Source organism: Anas acuta, chromosome 12 (assembly GCF_963932015.1).
Source record: "Anas acuta chromosome 12, bAnaAcu1.1, whole genome shotgun sequence".
Taxonomy (NCBI): domain Eukaryota; kingdom Metazoa; phylum Chordata; class Aves; order Anseriformes; family Anatidae; genus Anas; species Anas acuta.
The window spans coordinates 14,470,460-14,487,095 of NC_088990.1; the positions used below are offsets into that span (position 1 = coordinate 14,470,460).

The 16,636-nt window shown below is 37.5% G+C and overlaps 1 protein-coding gene across 6 annotated transcripts in view; it reads right to left on the reverse strand.

Moving 5' to 3' along the window:
• Nucleotides 1-128: 128 nt before the first annotated feature.
• Nucleotides 129-16,636, reverse strand: part of USP3 (ubiquitin specific peptidase 3) — an 87,734-nt gene continuing 71,226 nt past the window's right edge. For all 6 annotated transcript variants that reach the window (XM_068695666.1, XM_068695664.1, XM_068695663.1 and 3 more), the window contains exons 6-15: nucleotides 14,176-14,258; nucleotides 13,604-13,717; nucleotides 12,859-12,972; nucleotides 8,837-8,983; nucleotides 7,350-7,456; nucleotides 7,108-7,188; nucleotides 5,980-6,098; nucleotides 5,685-5,798; nucleotides 5,509-5,576; nucleotides 129-3,956 (exon numbers count right to left, since the gene is read on the reverse strand). In XM_068695666.1, coding sequence (XP_068551767.1) covers nucleotides 3,791-3,956; nucleotides 5,509-5,576; nucleotides 5,685-5,798; nucleotides 5,980-6,098; nucleotides 7,108-7,188; nucleotides 7,350-7,456; nucleotides 8,837-8,983; nucleotides 12,859-12,972; nucleotides 13,604-13,717; nucleotides 14,176-14,258 — 1,113 coding nt within the window. In that variant the 3' untranslated portion in view covers nucleotides 129-3,790. The remainder of the gene's footprint in view (nucleotides 3,957-5,508; nucleotides 5,577-5,684; nucleotides 5,799-5,979; nucleotides 6,099-7,107; nucleotides 7,189-7,349; nucleotides 7,457-8,836; nucleotides 8,984-12,858; nucleotides 12,973-13,603; nucleotides 13,718-14,175; nucleotides 14,259-16,636) is intronic.

Sequence of the window (16,636 nt, forward strand, 5' to 3'; positions counted from 1 at the left end):
TTCCTAAGGAAAAGAGACACTTTAATGGCACATTTTCCATAAACACATTGTGTGAATGAGATATAATTCACATTCATCCTGGAAATGCTCCAAAAACACACACGATGAGCACAGTCAGTGATCCTCACTGAAAATTACACACAATTTTAATGGTAAACAATTACAACTATGGCACTACAGTACTTGAGGATATCCTAAAGCACATTGGAATCAATTTTTCAAGGTGCTGATTACCTCATCAGTAAGACACAGACACATCAGTAATGAAACATTGGGGAAAATTTTGAACACCAAGTGTTATGCTTTCCACTGATTTAGCAAAATTCTTATAAATGGCCTCCTGCTTTTGAACCAAGTCCACTGTACCTGCCTCTCTGAAAGTTTTCAACTCTAAATCTCACACAGCTATTATTACCTAGGAGATTCTCTTCTGACTATGCAGTGAGAAGAAGCTCTCTTTGTAAATGCTGTAGAGCTTTGCATATAATGCCATACTTAACAGCTCACTATACAACATATTAAAGCAGAAGTGTTCTGAGAGCTGGACATTCTGCAGTTTTGTTTTACATAAATCATGTCTCCAGTTGTATATATGGCTAAACAATGACTAACAAAAAAGGACAACCTTCAATCAGACAAAATTGGGTGAAAAATATGCAAGTCTCTGAACTGTAGAGAGCAGTTGCTGCTTGCAGAGCAGCCACAAGCAAGACAAAATTCTTGCCAGTTAGTGTGTACTATGATCAGCAGTAAGTAGAAAGAAACATTTGGCTTAAATGAAATGAGATATCCCTCCCCTCCCACAAGCTAGTAGATAAATATAGGATATACAAGTAAGGTTAAAAATGTAATACTAGGCCAGGTGCAGTATATGTTACTGGTTCAGTGCTCAGTTATTTATTTTTTTTTAACCTTTTTTTTTTTTTTTGACACCACACTGAATAGAATACAGTGGATAAGCAAAGTTCTCCACCAGGAAGAGAAATACTTGTGTTGCCACAACAAACTGTTCATACTGTCCATCTGGGTTTGCAGTGGGAGAAAGTTAAATTAGGAAAGGATTTACGATGTACTTGTTCCAGCAAAGCGTAAGGCTGAGTCTGTATTATCTACCACTTGCTGCAAGAACAAGACTGACATGATTGCATTATGTTCCCATGGCCATATCTCAAATGGACCATGCTGGATACCGTTGCCCAAGACCTTAAATGTTACAGAGACAATATTACTAAAAGGAAATCCTGAAATGGGAAAATAAATCTGTCCCAAGAAATTAACAGAAGTAGAAGCTGCTTAAAATAAGTGAATGTTGCTGAAGATTACAAATCTTAAGTTCTTAAAACTACAGAAAGGCACATTTACATCACTAGTTTGCAAGAACACTGCATACACCTGACTCCTGCAAATTAAACTGTTTCTGGTCCAGAGCTAGTTGTACATTTTTAAGATTTGCATTCCCAGAACTAAGATGCTAAAGGAATCCAATCCAAGTAGCATGCAGACAAAATATAGATATAGATGGAATTGATTAAACTCCCCAGCTGTGAGCAGTAGGGCTGTGCTTCAGGTCAAAAATGTCATAAAAATTATTTTGCGTGTTCCACACAACAATGAAGTATGTCAAACGTCAACACCTAGCTCTTGTTAGAACAGCAGCTCTGGCTGCACAAAACTGAGAAATGGTATGTGACATGCTATCTACAATTTAAAACAGTGATTAGTTTTAGTTATTGTTCAACTTGGAAAAAAAAAAAAGACATCCATATATATGTGTGTGGCCCTCAGTGTACCAAATAATAATCACAGTAAGTTTAACTAGTGTACAGCTTACACACACACACTTAGCAATGTGGAACGTTTTCTGCAGCTTTTATATTAAGCCAACCTCTCTTTCTCTCTTTCCTGGTTCAACATGACTTGAAAAGGCCGTAAGACTGTCATTTAAAAAAAAAATCTCGTGATTTCTGTTTATGCTTGTCAATGTACAGCTAGCGGGTAACCCACAGCAAGGAAAATGAAGTTCACCCAAGTGCACCATGAGCTATAACAGTACAATTTTTAGGGACTTCTTTTCTTTTTCTTTTTTTCTTTTTTTTTTTTTAACTTCATACTATGCCTTTTAGAAGCAGTAACTAAAAAGAATACTCAGTATAATAAAGAATATTCAATATTTTACTTGTGTTCTTGTGTGGTTTCAGGCTAGTATATTCTTCTGTTATCGCAAATAAAAGGTGCAGTTTGGCTGCGTGACTCTACATGAAGTTAAAAAAAAAAACACAACGTTCTTACTAGGAAGCTTTTGCGATTGCAGGAGTGTCCAGTTACTTGCTAGGCACGTCAAGGGTAACTAGAAAGGGTGGAATGGGGGAAAGCACCAAAATGTAGCATGCCAAAGTTCAGATTTGTCTGGATTCCTGGATTTTGCAATATAGGTTTTTCCTGTCCTTTTCTAAATTTCACTAGCAGAGAGGATCTGACCTCCACTATCTGGAACAGTGGCACAGCTGAAAATACCAATGTTTAAACAGATGTCTTTCTCTACTACATAGTCAAGTCATAGAAATTGTATCATGTCTCCAGTGTGAATCTCAAAACTGAAAATAAAGATCCCACAGTGGGCTTATGAGTAAATACTGCAGCTACCAGAATCTGCTCCAGTCAACAAGCGGTTTTGGGTCAATCTTCACACCTCAGGCTATGCTGAGAAAGTATCTCCTTTAGTTTGTTTTAGTTTTGATCTGATAAAAACAACTGCCATGCCAAGCATCTTGAACTCCATCCACTTCTTTTCAGTCTTAATTTAATTAATTTAATGCAGGCATTAAAGTAGACAGGAGCTATATTAGTTAGACCTATGGCTGTTCCCACAACCCCCCAAACTTAGGAGCTGTGATCCCACTTTCCACATGCAAGGAGGGTTGGGGTCCCACTGCCAGGAAATCTCCAAGTTTTAAAGTAAAGTTCATGATCAAATGTCAGGATTTCTGTTTAAAACAGATATGTTACTGGCAATTCACATCTGGTTTAAAAAAGAATAATAAATCTTAACACAATTTAGAAGTATATATTTTAAGATTTAAAAAAAAAATGAGGGGAGGGAGGGAAGAGCATATGCAAGGAATATTTGAATTAATCTGAAGTATAGATACAATTGAACCAACTGTTTATTTACAATGATTCCTGAAAGTCAGCAGCCCGAATACACACCGATATAGCAGCAATTACCTGGTCTATTTAATGATGCCACATCTCATCTCTTCTTCAGACAAAGAATGATTTTTCAGAGGTCACGGCTTAATTTCTTGCACGAGGGAAAATAGTACGTGCAAACAGTTCCTTGATTTAAAGAGATTAAATCATATCTATATAACAGCTGTAAGAGCAGCTTGAAGTTGTATTGCTCTTTGTAATCAGAAGCACATTTCTCTTGCTTGTAAGGAGGACAGAAAGCTTCTCTGATGTAAATGTGCCTTTAGAAAGTGAGAACTGAAAACATTAATATAAAAAAGTCAAATAACTAAGTATTTCTTGAAACTATATATATAAAAATTGAGTTATCACAACTAAAGCAGCAAATCAAAATCTGCTGAGGTTTTCTGGTATAACTAAAAAAAGTTAGTTTGTGTCCAAGTTCAGTAAGTCAAATGCTACCATTGACACAACAAAACTAAAACCCACAAGAGGAAATTGAAAAGTGCACAATGAAATTAATAGTCTTGGATCAAGTATTTACGGAAAAATGGAAATGTTTTGTCCGCTGGACTTGATAAGTGAGAATTAAAAGGAGGTATTAAAGTTTATCTGATCCAGATTTGGCTTGCCGTTCCACATAGAAGAGGATGTAGGCCTTCGCCTTTACCACAGTCTCCTCGTCGGTCAGCGTTACAGTACTGTCGTTGAAATGGAACCAACGACCTTCGTGAGCTGCATACGCGGTGTAATGTCCAGAGCCAACGCTGTCAGCAAGGCAGGGGTGGGGGGAAGAGAAAAAGGAAAATCAGGAGGAGACAGACCACCTCCTTCTCTGATGCATTTTCTATTAGGCAATAATGGACTAAGAGACTTCAAGGAACCCAAGCAAGAAAGGAACTGACAACCCTCTACGATAGTTGGTAAGATTTTTCTTGTCTTAATCAGTGGCACTTGAAGTTCTCTAAAGTAAAGTTTCATGTTAAGTAAAATAATCACTTACTTGCAGGGATAAGTTAAATTTATTTTATTTTTAATATGAACTTCATAGCATCCCATTGTTATTAGGCAAGCAAGGCCTTTTGCAACACAGAACAACTTCCAGGTTTGTTAAGCCCATTATCTGTTGCTTAAATGTTAGCTATAGAAGTTGTACTGTGCTTTATTTTTATACATCTTACCTATTTCGGTCTAGAGAAACTCACGTAGTCTAAATTTAACCAAGAGGACACACAACATAACAAATCTTTCAAGTATGTTTTAAACAGATAAAAGTTTTGGAGCCCCATGTATTGACTGTAACGTATCAGAACTATACACCCACCTATTTTCATACCCTGCCACCCCCAATATAAGGCCTGCCTTCACTTATATGTTGTAACATGCTTTCAATGGTTCCAACCATCTAATTCTATTCTGTGACCTGCTCTCTCTTGCTGCCTGTACAGTTTTCCTAGGACTTCAAAGCACCAGACAGATGCACTGTGGTGCTACAAATGCTGCATTTAGTTGTCAAATTGTTTAGACAGTCCAGCTCATACTCATATCTGTAATACCTTCAGATTACATTCAGATATAAGTACGGTTTTGATTAATGGGATTTAGCTTCTTTAGAAAAATTCGTTTACACCATCACATCCAGAGAGTGATTTCCTATTAACTATACAATCAACCATTGTTTTTGTCACTACTACAGTTATTCTCAACAGATCCACCCATGGCTAAGTAATGGAAAACAAACAAAAAAAACAAACAACCCCTATCCAGCAACTGTATTTCAAAATATGAAACTGTCCAGCTTTGTGGCATGCCTATTAGCATTCCCTTTGAATTATCACTCCTGTAGGTAGATGCAGAGTAATTGCTTCTCCTGCGCCAATCTTAAATCTACACTTGTTTCAAACACATACACTCTGGCATAAATGCACATGTGCCTTTCAAACTGAACAGAAGAGGAAAAAAAATCTCTCTGCCTTGTAGTAAGAATTTCAAAATGAAGCATTAACTTCTGGAAGGCCCTTTTATCCGCCCTGTTGGTTTTAGCGTCTTCTATTCCTGAGGAACTAGAACAGTTTCATGTTGTCTGTCACTCCTATTCACTACTCCCAAAGACTGCCAACTGGAAATCACAGGAATTATTACATCAATCTATCTGAAGTTACTTCAGCTTAGTTCCATATAAACTTGTGAATTTCTGCATATTTCCACTAGTAAAATACACAGATGTTCACTATGGGCAGAAAAACCTTAAATAAGTCAGCATGTACTTCGGTGGGAAGAATTTCTCTGCTCAGAAGCCGGCTAATTCCATGTACTCACCCTGAACCATGATGCACAACAACAGCTGCAAGGTCATAGAGGCAGCTTTCTGGGCCACTGTTTTCAGGCTGCGATTAAAAAGAAAAAACTCTTCAGTGATGCCTACTTTAATTTGTAACGAAGACATACATGTGATGGAACAGATTTCTCTGGGAGGTATCCATGAGGCTCCATACCTCTAACAAGTAGCACTTCATGTCTAGGCCTCGTAAGGGAAACTCAACGTATGTATCAACCTTGTTTCTCAGATATGCTGTCCAGTGAAATCGTTTCAAGTGTAAGCATAGCACCTAAGGGATTAACAAAACAAAATGGATGCATTAGGGGAACAGGCTGAACTTAGTACTGCTAGATATCTGCTATAGCCTATGGGAGGGTTAGGTGTAGGTCTAGTAACAGCTGAGCAGTTATTTCCAGTTATTTCCATTATTTCCACATTGCCATGCTGTTACTTTTAATGTTTATACAAACCTTTGGTAGTTTCTGAATCCAGAATTTTTTGGTGGACTTCTGTTTCTTTTTGCATTTATGACACATATACAGCTCTGTCTCATCAAGTTCTTCCAGGTCTGTAAAACTGCGAAGACAATCTAAAAACAAAGACCACATACACACAGAACTCTAATTCAAGATGATAGCAAATGATATTTCTAACATGAAATACAACAAATTCAACAACCTAAAGAACGTATGCATCTGTAGCAGTCCTTCTAGTTAATCTACAGTTGTGCAGCAAAAAGCTGCAGCTATGTGATGTATTAGCGTGTTGCAATGTGCAATGTTTCTTGGTCCTTTAAACAAATACAGCTATAAGCAGTTCCAGAGAAAAAAAATAATTCAAGAAATCTTCCTCTTGAAAACGATATTCCTTCCAACACTCAGCACAACTTTATTTTTCAAAAGAAATCATATGACTTTCTAAGAACATTCAACTTTTTTTAAAGAGATTTGATTTTAGGTACAAGATGAACCGTGGTAAAAATGTTTTTTTTTTGTTTGTTTGTTTTTTAATATATTAGTATTTTGTGATTTGCAATGAGTGCAAAAAAAAATGCAATTTACAAATATGTAAAAATTGACAGCCTTTAAAATAAGATCAGTAATAGCACCAGTGCCCAACTTCAGTTGGCTCCAAAAAAGGTGCCAACAGCACCAACTGCAGTATTTTATTTATGATGTTTAAAAAGCAAATGCACAAGAGACAACTGGTATGTTTTCAAACACGCTTGTTAAGCACAGCCTTAGCAAATACCACTATGCACGCTGCACAAAATGCTGGTTGGAAAGACTGGACTAGATTAGAACTATTCTAACCACAAAAAAATGCACTCTGCTAGTGTTTTCCTTGGTATTTACTTAGCTGACCTACAGACTTAAAGCGCATCTCAGCCACAGTTCATTGCAGTTGTACATCAATACACAGTGACAGGTAAAAACCGTATGGAAAACTGTTTTAGCACCCTCTTCTACTGCAGCAGCTCATAAAAGCAGATAGCATGTGGCATCAAGTCATACCCTAGATAAAAGCCTGGTTCCTCTGCAGTTAGCGAGTATATGCTCTGATTTCTGTTAATTATTTCATTATGCAGAGACTCTTACCTCGTAGTGTGCACATTGGTCCATTTTCTTGATTCTTAGTACGCTTGTTTCTGAACTGACTTGGAATATCTAGCGAAAGGTCTAGAAAAAACAATTAAAAAAATTAGGGCTGAATAAAACAAGGCCTGATCTTCCCAGGCTAAAATTTCAGTTCAGTCATATGCCATCTAAACCAATCAAGAGTCGAGATTTTTTTTTCTGACTTATGTCAGCCACATTTTTGATGACAAGAGGCACCTTACCTAGGAATGGGTCAAACTTTCTAGATTCAGTCCCGCATATTAAACAGTTCACTTCATTTTGAAGAATGCCTCCAAAAATCGCTGTGACCACAGTAGATGCTCCATTTCTAGAGAAGCAACATTAGACAGGTAAAGTCAGAATGTCTGGTCTGGGCTTTATATTCAATACCTCCTAGATGTTTACTGGTTACCACTCATTGCTACTAGGCAGTACAGTTTGGTCCACGTGTAACAGACTGAATTAATTCACAGGGCTTTCATTCTTCCCAGAATTGCACAGTGCATTAATTCTGTAATACTTTTGCTTTATCTTGTACCAGTACAAATTGTGAACTTCATATTCCCTAGACAGATGCTGAGAATTTTAATGCTGAAAGCATTCTGCTTGACTGCATTTTTTATAATATAGAGCCACTTCCTACACAGTACAGTATTTCAACGCTGTAATTAAGGCTGTTTCTGAGCAGCAATTTTTAAAGAAAAATGCTTCCCTCTTAGGTAGGCCAAACATTTCAAATCTACACCCTACTTTGCTATGAGTAATTTTGACTTCTTTAAAGCATATTTCTGCACTTCTGCCATTTATTTGCTTCCAAAGACAGCTTAACTTGCATTAAGATATACTAAGCAATATGTACCAGCATCTTTATTCTCTATGCTTTCATTAGTCTCTTAATCTTTTCATCAGATTATATAAAGGCCATGTAGTCCAATGAGAACAAAACATTTTAAGTTACATTACACAACTTCTAAATTACATGCTAGTTTGTGCTTGCAGTTCTGACAATACAAGCTTGCAGAAACCCGTGTTTCACGTATGCACTCTACCTACATCTTTACAGTTAATCCAAACTCTGCTTGTTAAGCAGATAGAAATAGCTACCCAAAAATAAACAGGCGCTCAAGGAGAGAGCATTCACAGCATCTTTATTACTTTACTGTAACCATTTCAGTTAACTTTATAACCTCATAACTTTAACTGTGTGTCAGTTGATCAAGAAATGTAGAGTGGGTCCAGGAAAATTTCCATAGTCAAACAGCAACTGCCCTGCTCATGCTCTATTCTAGAAGGTCTGCTGACAATTTAAACCTACAAGTACTTGGCATTTTTGCCTCTGTATTGTTCAGGCTATCTATTGCCCTAAGAAAAACAAGACTGAATAGAAGCAAGGTATATATAGGTACAAAATAGGAAGAAGTGTGTGGGGTTTTTTTCTTGAATGAAAAATGAATTAAAACGTGTTTACAATTTACTCTATTTGTTCATACCTATTAAAAATGCTAGTCTAAGAGCCATACTTGCTTTTCAAGGAAGCACATCCCATAGGATTATAGTCCATTACTGTGCAGCTTTGTAATTTGCCCTCTTAACATGCATGCTGAGGAAATCTTTAACAAGGACCCATTAACTTGAAATTTCAGTCCACCACACTGACCTATACAAAGCACTGAGGTATTGAAGAAAGTAATTAATAAACAAGTCTTACATGCAACATTTGCTGCTTGCAGTCAGGCTAGAATTTTCTTGCAAAATTACTGAACGTGAAACACCATTAAAGCCACCCTGGAGTTCCAGGTGTAGATGGTCCAAAAGGTAACGCATGAACTCATGAGCATCCTGCTGCTGGTATCCCCTTAAGTGAAAAAAGAAACAATAAAATCAAACATGCAGGTTGCTTTATTGTCAGTACACGCTGATAAAGAACATGTCACCTGGAAGAATGTATGTTTGTTTAATAACACAGAGCAGACTTTACAGCAATGTTTGTACCAAAATGTACCAAATGTATCAAGTTAGCCTCTGGAAAGATAAAGTGATATCTACACAAGCTGCATGATTTTTTTGGTCCCTCACATTGCTATGCAGGTCTCTTCTTAAAGCCAGAGAAATGTTTAAGGTAAGTTTTACATCAGAAGAGCCCTTTTAAATGCAATAGAGAGCAGCAGAGACAAAATTTCCTCGCGTATTCTTTAACTGTAGCTGCAATGTTAATTTACCTCAATAAATTTCATCCATGGTAGTAACATCCTACGTCTATATATATGCTAGCTGAAAATGCACAATGGTCACAGTAATTTCCTCTCACTTGTGCAAAAGCTTGCCTCCTTTCTTCTTCTTCATTTGCTACTCACTGTATTTGATTAGTACGTCTGTTTAGGTATTGTTAGTTACTGGATTCTGCCAGCACACTATGCATCCCTACTTTGAAACTCATAAGTCTCAAAACTGGTTCATAGTGTTGATGTGTGACATCAGAGTTACTGCACCGTTTTTATTCAGTCACTGAGCCCACACGTCACTTTGGCAGTTTGTTTGCTTGCCTGCTTGGACCACACCAGAATAGGGAATTTATTCTTAGTGTTTTTTTTCCACATGCATCTTTAAATGACAATACAAACTCTGAAGTGATGAGGATGAAACAGAGGTTTCTTTCCTCTTCTCTTAACATGAGAGCTGTAGACATGCTTAGACTTGCACACCTTCCTTTGCCTAACCTACACACCACTTGTTGGGAAAGGAAGGCAGTGGTGGGAGATACAGAGCATCATTTGAGGATATGGATTTGCCAGGACAAGGTTCCAATCTCAGCTGTTATGCTATCAGCAGCAGCACTGCTCAAAGAGTTTTGTTTGATGTTGTTGTGTTTTTGCTTTTTTTTAAAGCCACTAACAAACTTAATCAAAGGTAATGGAGAAACCATCAGGGTAAATACACCTTTAATGTTATTTAAGCTAAATCATGCATCAAACATAAAGAAAAAAGTATTTGTTTGCTGTAAGATGTATACTTATATGAAGGAGGAGACATATATAATTAAACAGTGAAAGTTTTGTGCAACACTGACATAATTATGTGCAAGTTGTTGTAGGCCGAGTTACAAAAATCCCCGAGTATGAGACCTGGCTTTTCTTCTTTTTCTTTTCCAATCATGTAAGTTGCCTTGTTATGCCTCCCTTACATATTGTTATCCTCCTTATTTCACCTAAGTATCAGCAATAACTGTCAGATAAGATATGTCTGGGAAGAAACAATGGAGAGATGTTCTGTGCTACTACACAGGGAAGGGAAAATGTCCATGAGAATCATGTCACAGCACTCAATGTATTACTCATATGTTTAGTGAGGAACGTAGGTGTATCCCAGGAAAGTATTGGTAGGAGGCAGCAAAATAAAAAGAAAGTAAAGCCTTTTCATCTGTAGAATAACAGTAATGTTTTCGTCCAAACTCCCACCTTTAAAAGCAATTGCTGACAAATTATATACTGCTTAAATTTTTAGAATTTACTTCGCTTCAGATACCCTTCCAACATCAATTTCCTCATATAAAAGCTCTAAAGCTTGATCTACAGCAAGTTTGACGAAATAACCTTTGGAATCATTACACATTACTGGTTGTGTTCCTGATGCATGTGTTTACATTTGATACAAGTTAATTCTAGGTGAAAGATTCTTTGAATTTAAAAAAAGAAAAAAAAAAAGCTTAGGTACAGATGCAGATCTTTAAAAAAACATGATATGGACAAAGATCCATCAGCTAGAAAGCGTAGTTTCTCTGAGTCAGCTTGTGCAATAAAACTGCTTTCCATCCACCTGACCAATTCAACTTAAGCCCACCTCTGTTGTTCTTTTTTTCTACTGAGAACAAGATATAAAGAAACAGTTACTAAGAAAATAGAAGATACTACTTATATAGCAGCAAACAAGCAAAGTACAAATCTTGCAACTCAGCAAGAGGCCCAGAACTGTTCTGCCATGCAGCAGAATGAAAGCAACAGACTTAGTACAACAGTCAAGGAGCAGGACTTCCAAAGCAGCATTAGAGCTCTGAGACACTTCAGCTGTGCTTGTATTACACAAGGCCAAACAACTAAATATTGTCTACTGCCTACATACACATGAAACAGAGGGCCATGGAGCACCTCAGCAATAGTTTGTCTCTTTAACCTTCTGTAAGAAAGCCTTTAACCTGAAAAAAACAACAGCACTTGCAGTCCTGGAGGCAGGCACGTAACTTTCAACAACTGAAACAACTTTTTAGGCTAAACATATTACACTGAGTTTCCAGACACGTTTCCTCTCCCAGCCCTTGTCATTAGGCTTCATAAGCACAAGCCAAAGTGGATGGTTCACTGTTAACATGCTACTGACTCCAGCTGTCTTTCATGTGTCCATCCACCACTTCCACTCTCATAAGCAGCATACAAGGTAGAACTAGAGTTGCAGCATCATGAGCTTTTACATGGTACAATTAAGCACTGAACAAGTGTTCTCACTAGATCATGTGGGATTGGGAATATACAGAGCAGAGCATCTGATGCTACTCTTCATGTGATTTAAGTTCTCTTATCAGTTAATCACGGATATGTTCCCAGCTAAATGGGAATAAAGGGAAAAAATAATAAAAATTAATTAAAAAAAAAACACTCTTTCTTTTAAAAACTGTGATAGAATCCACAGTGCTGAAAATTTGCTTGAGGAACTTAATGAACTCATTTCTTGCTTAGCCTAACAAGAATTACTGTGAAGACTGTAGTAGGGAAACTGGTCAAGGACAGATATTAAGGATGATGTTTTGGTCGCTGCTTGAAACTACTGGTATTAAACTTCCTTGATTCTCTTAAGCCAAGTGAAACATAGTAGGCAGTGTGAAGAATAGAATAAAAATATCTTTTGTGATTTGGGTTGCTGAGATGTGTTCACAGCATCTTTTCAGCACTGCTGGAGATGTAACATAACAGTATCTTTACTACCTGAGACAATGGAGCAACTTACCTCATCACAATATATCCTAACAGGTTTCAGTGCTCCTTTGAAAGGTTCAGGGGCCAGGACAGGGAGACCTTGGAGAGGAATGATACTTCGATTTACTTGGATAACCTTTTCCCCTTTTGTCTTTTCTGTCAGCATGGGCACAAAATGCCTTTTAGTTACATATGATTTTTTTTATTATAGCCCTCATTTCATGTCCAACTGACGATGACTGTAGTACTTTGAGAGAATCAAGGAAGTTTTACAGAGTGTTCTCATTTAGACCTGTACATTTTTAATCTGACTACATCAATTTCTTATTGCAGCAAGCTTGTTCTTGGTTCTGTCAACACCATGCACTTGGACTAAGACTCTGAACTAAATGCAATTTGGCTTCCTTGTCATAAAGCGCAATTTCTCTTTCTGAATTCTGCCTACCTGCAAGATTTTGTCTTCTTGATTCTTCTACCCCTCGGAGCACTGGTTCAAAGGTAAAACTACTACTGTTTTCGTATTAGAAATGTTTGACCTCTCTCCGATAATGCTACATGTAACATGTGGTCAAAGGACAGGGGGAAGAAAAGCACTGCTAGTAAACGCAAAACAGTAAATCAAAGGCAGGATCCTTTCCAAGGCATATCTGTGGGCATACAGGAAAGCTGCATAGATTCCATACCCCAGATTCAGCACATTTTAGATTACAACACCAGCAATGTAAGGTTACAATCAAGGATACTGTTTGTATTTCACATAACTTACCTAAAATTTGGCATGATTTTCCAGACAACATAAAATAAAGACTCCGGACTAAATGCAGTTTGGCTTCCTTGCCATAAAGCACAAAGTGTCTTTCTGAATTCTTCCACCAGTGAACTAGAAAGAATAAAAGGTGGTGATGAATATGGACTTGCATTATAACTCTACGGGTTTACTAGCTCAATGGTACAAATATCAGACATCACCTTGCTTAAAATTGTAATGCCTGGGTATTACCCGTTCTAGTACTTCCCACAGTTTATGTCTTAAAATCCTACTCATAACAGACAGGTTTGGAAAATTACATCTGAAATGTTGAGAACTCACTTGGATACCTATTCACCTTTCACCATTATACTGTATACTCTGCTAATGTGGTCACTTTAATGCTTGCTTAAACAGGTTACAGACTCTGAATGTCATATCCACATGGCCATATTTTAGCTGGAATTAAATAATGCAATATTTGGACTAGATATAACAAGCACTTATTAAGCTTATTATAAATGCAGTTACACTCTAGTGCTTTCAGTTTTTTTTTTTACTGCCTCTCCCTGCAGCACTAGGGCTACACGTGCACACTGCAAGTGACACAAGTTTCTTCTTGTACAGCAAACTATTCTATGAATGAGTCCCTCTAAGAATCACTTTTCTGTAACTCTTAACACTGTAAGCATATAGTGGTTCTACTGCTCAAGCATTTGCTGTTTCATGAAAGTTCAGTGCTAACAAGGAACACACAGCTTACACATTGTTATCTCCCTGGCTCCTGGTATGGTAAGTTCGCCTGCCTGCTGTCTTCCCATTCCTCAGCTCCACAGCAGGCAACTCTTTGAAGTAACAGCAGAACTGCTGAATGTTACTGGAGAAAAAGAAAAAATGAATGAAAACCTTAATGGGCAGAGAATAAAGAGATTATGTATTCTGGAGTCTGTTCTTTGAAATACATAAACAGAACTTCATGTGGTGATAAAATGATGGCAACCCGGAACAGGTTTTTTTCAAGTATTTTCATCCAAAATACAAGAAGTAATACAGCAAGTGCTTCTGTAAATGAATGGTGGGTCTATAAATTTAATAATCATCCCAAATACCTGAAATAATTATATTTTGGCTCTGCTTTGACTAGGAGATACTGTGATAGACTGAGGCATCAGAAGGTATTCCATGAAACAACAGGCTGCAGCTGCTGAGGAGGTTAACTCAAGGTCCACTTCCACCTATCAATTCAAAGCTCTGCCACAGCAGTCCCAATAGTGGAACACAAGCATGTGCTTTGACTCCTGCAAGGTCAATTGTGACTGACAGAAAAGAAGATACCTGAGCGACTGCAGGATTGCGTTCATGAAACACGTATTCCCCAGGTTCCGAAGGCCTGTGGCACAAAGGGCAGTGGTGCTTCCCTGAAAGTGAGGATGGTTAAGTTAAAGATAGATGTATCACTGCTCCCCCACTTTCTTCACACAGAGCTGTTACTGTTAAGCAACATAAATTTGAACAATAATTAACTACACTTTGTGAAAAAAGCAGTTTCAATGCCAAAGTAATCACATGACCAGCCTTGCTGACTGAAGCTCCAACCTGACATGAAACCAATTTCTTACTCATTATCAAAAGAAAGCTATACAACCTTTTTTATTCCCCCCTTGAAAAAAAAATTTGAACAGGACAGTACAGCTTTAATCACAGACTTGTATTTCGAATTATTTGTGTGCATTTATGGTAGTAAATATTCTCACTCCAATAATGTTCAGTGAGAACTGGATGATAATTTCCCTGAAGCGTCTGAAAAATGAAGATGCCAATCCTTACCCATCTAGATCTGTATCTAGTAAGTGTAGTGTGGCAGCCTGCAGATTTTTAAGTCACCAGCACTGACCTTTTTTTTTTTTTTTTTGTGGTGGTAAAGGAGGTTTTTCAAAGACAGATCTTTTTAAAGACAGTTTATCTGGGAAAGATACAGTCAAGTTAGACTGTGCAAAGAATAAGCAACATGTTGAAGCGACAAAAAATATATACTATTTACAGTCTAGGAACTTCAACAGGTTAGAGCACTATTACACACAGATGAGCTTGTTTTTTGACAAATGATATGAGGCTGGGAGCAGAAGCAAGAGAAATGTGGACAGTATCGGCATTTACTGTTTCTGCAATCCACAGTACTTAGAAACATTTCTTCAAGTTCATCACATCTTGGGATAGTCTTTATTGTTCTAACAGAATTTAAAACTAAACTATCTTTCAGTAGTTGTCTCAGAATGAACCTATAACTTGACATCAAAGACTGCATGCAAATTTAGGTTACCAAATATATGTATTCAAAGGGTTCCAATAAAACATTTTCCCTTCAAATTTACCACAAAAAAACATCCCTGGTGAACTAATGTCATCAGGGTATTTGTGAACATGTTATCAAAAAACGTTACTTACATAGGCAATTTAGTAATTTGGTAACTACTGCTTAAAGAGAGAACTATTTTCCAGTAAATGACAAAAACTAAGTACAAGTACCACTACATTGTCCTTAGCATATTCCCCTCTCATCCTTATTCAGGATGAGACAGCATAGCATTAATGCTATCTTTTCTACATAACAATCCAATGTGCCAAGAATAGAAGGATCATCTGTTGCCACAGGCAATACTCAAGTATTAATAAAACTGAGAAAACAGCACTGTCTAAGAAGAATAAAAGCAGCTTTAAGTTTATGCTTTTCTCATTGTCCTCTCAATATCTAGACGTTGCCTAGAATTTTCCCTCTCATTTTTAGTAGCATTGAGTTCTTCAGACAATGACACTATGAGTTTTCATAGCAGAAAAAGCAGAAAAGCACTCTCTCTCCAAAACTTCAATCCTCTCAAGATTGGGACAGTACAAGAAATACACACAGCACATTCAAAGGACCCTACATCAATTGTAGGCAGTGCATTTTCAAAGTAACTAAACCCATAGACTTTACAAAGCAGCAATTGACTGCTTTGCTCTCACCCCCACCCTCTTATTTCCATTCATACTCCTCTCAAGAACGTCTCTCCTTCCCAGTCAGGCAATTCTTTCTCATAGCTGGAGACAGCCATTACTTCAGCTCTCCTGGACTACACTGCTTGTCCCCAGGACTGAGGAGAAATGGCCCTCCTCTACCCTTCCTGATGGCTAGGGGTGAAGAGGAGGCAGATGCATACAGCTGAGTCACTGTCTTCCCCCTCTCCCTACTTGAAATCTGGGTGAAATGATGAGCATTACAAATTCCCTCACCTCAAACCACAGAAAACAGAGGCATTTGGGTCCCTACGTTCTTTGACTGAAAGAAACTATGTAGCCTTTCTGCTAGGGCTGGACTGTGCTCTCCTGAGTGCTATTTTGCAGATGTGAAGTTAAAACATCAGGAAGATGAAATATGAGATTGAGTATAATTTTCAGAATACTCCACAGCTGCTTTTGAAAAAAAGTTTTACCAATTGCTTTTTAAAAGTGTTAAAGCTTATTGCTATTTCCAAATAACTATTCTCTTATCCCCTTCTAGAAAAGGAGTGTGCCCGCTTCTCTGCCTTCTTTCTACACTGTAAGAAGAACAACTCAAAAAAAAATTGTTTGCTTAAAAAACCAACAAAACAAATCTTATTTCTAGCTCTGTTTCAATCCCAATGGGTACTATCTAATTCCAGTTTCCCTGATCTCACCAAACACAGCAAAGCTCAAAGTCAAGGCCAACAGAAATGCAGAGGAGTATCAAAAACTTTTGTGAGAAGGGGCTCTTCTAGGTGTGTGGTTAGGAGATGAG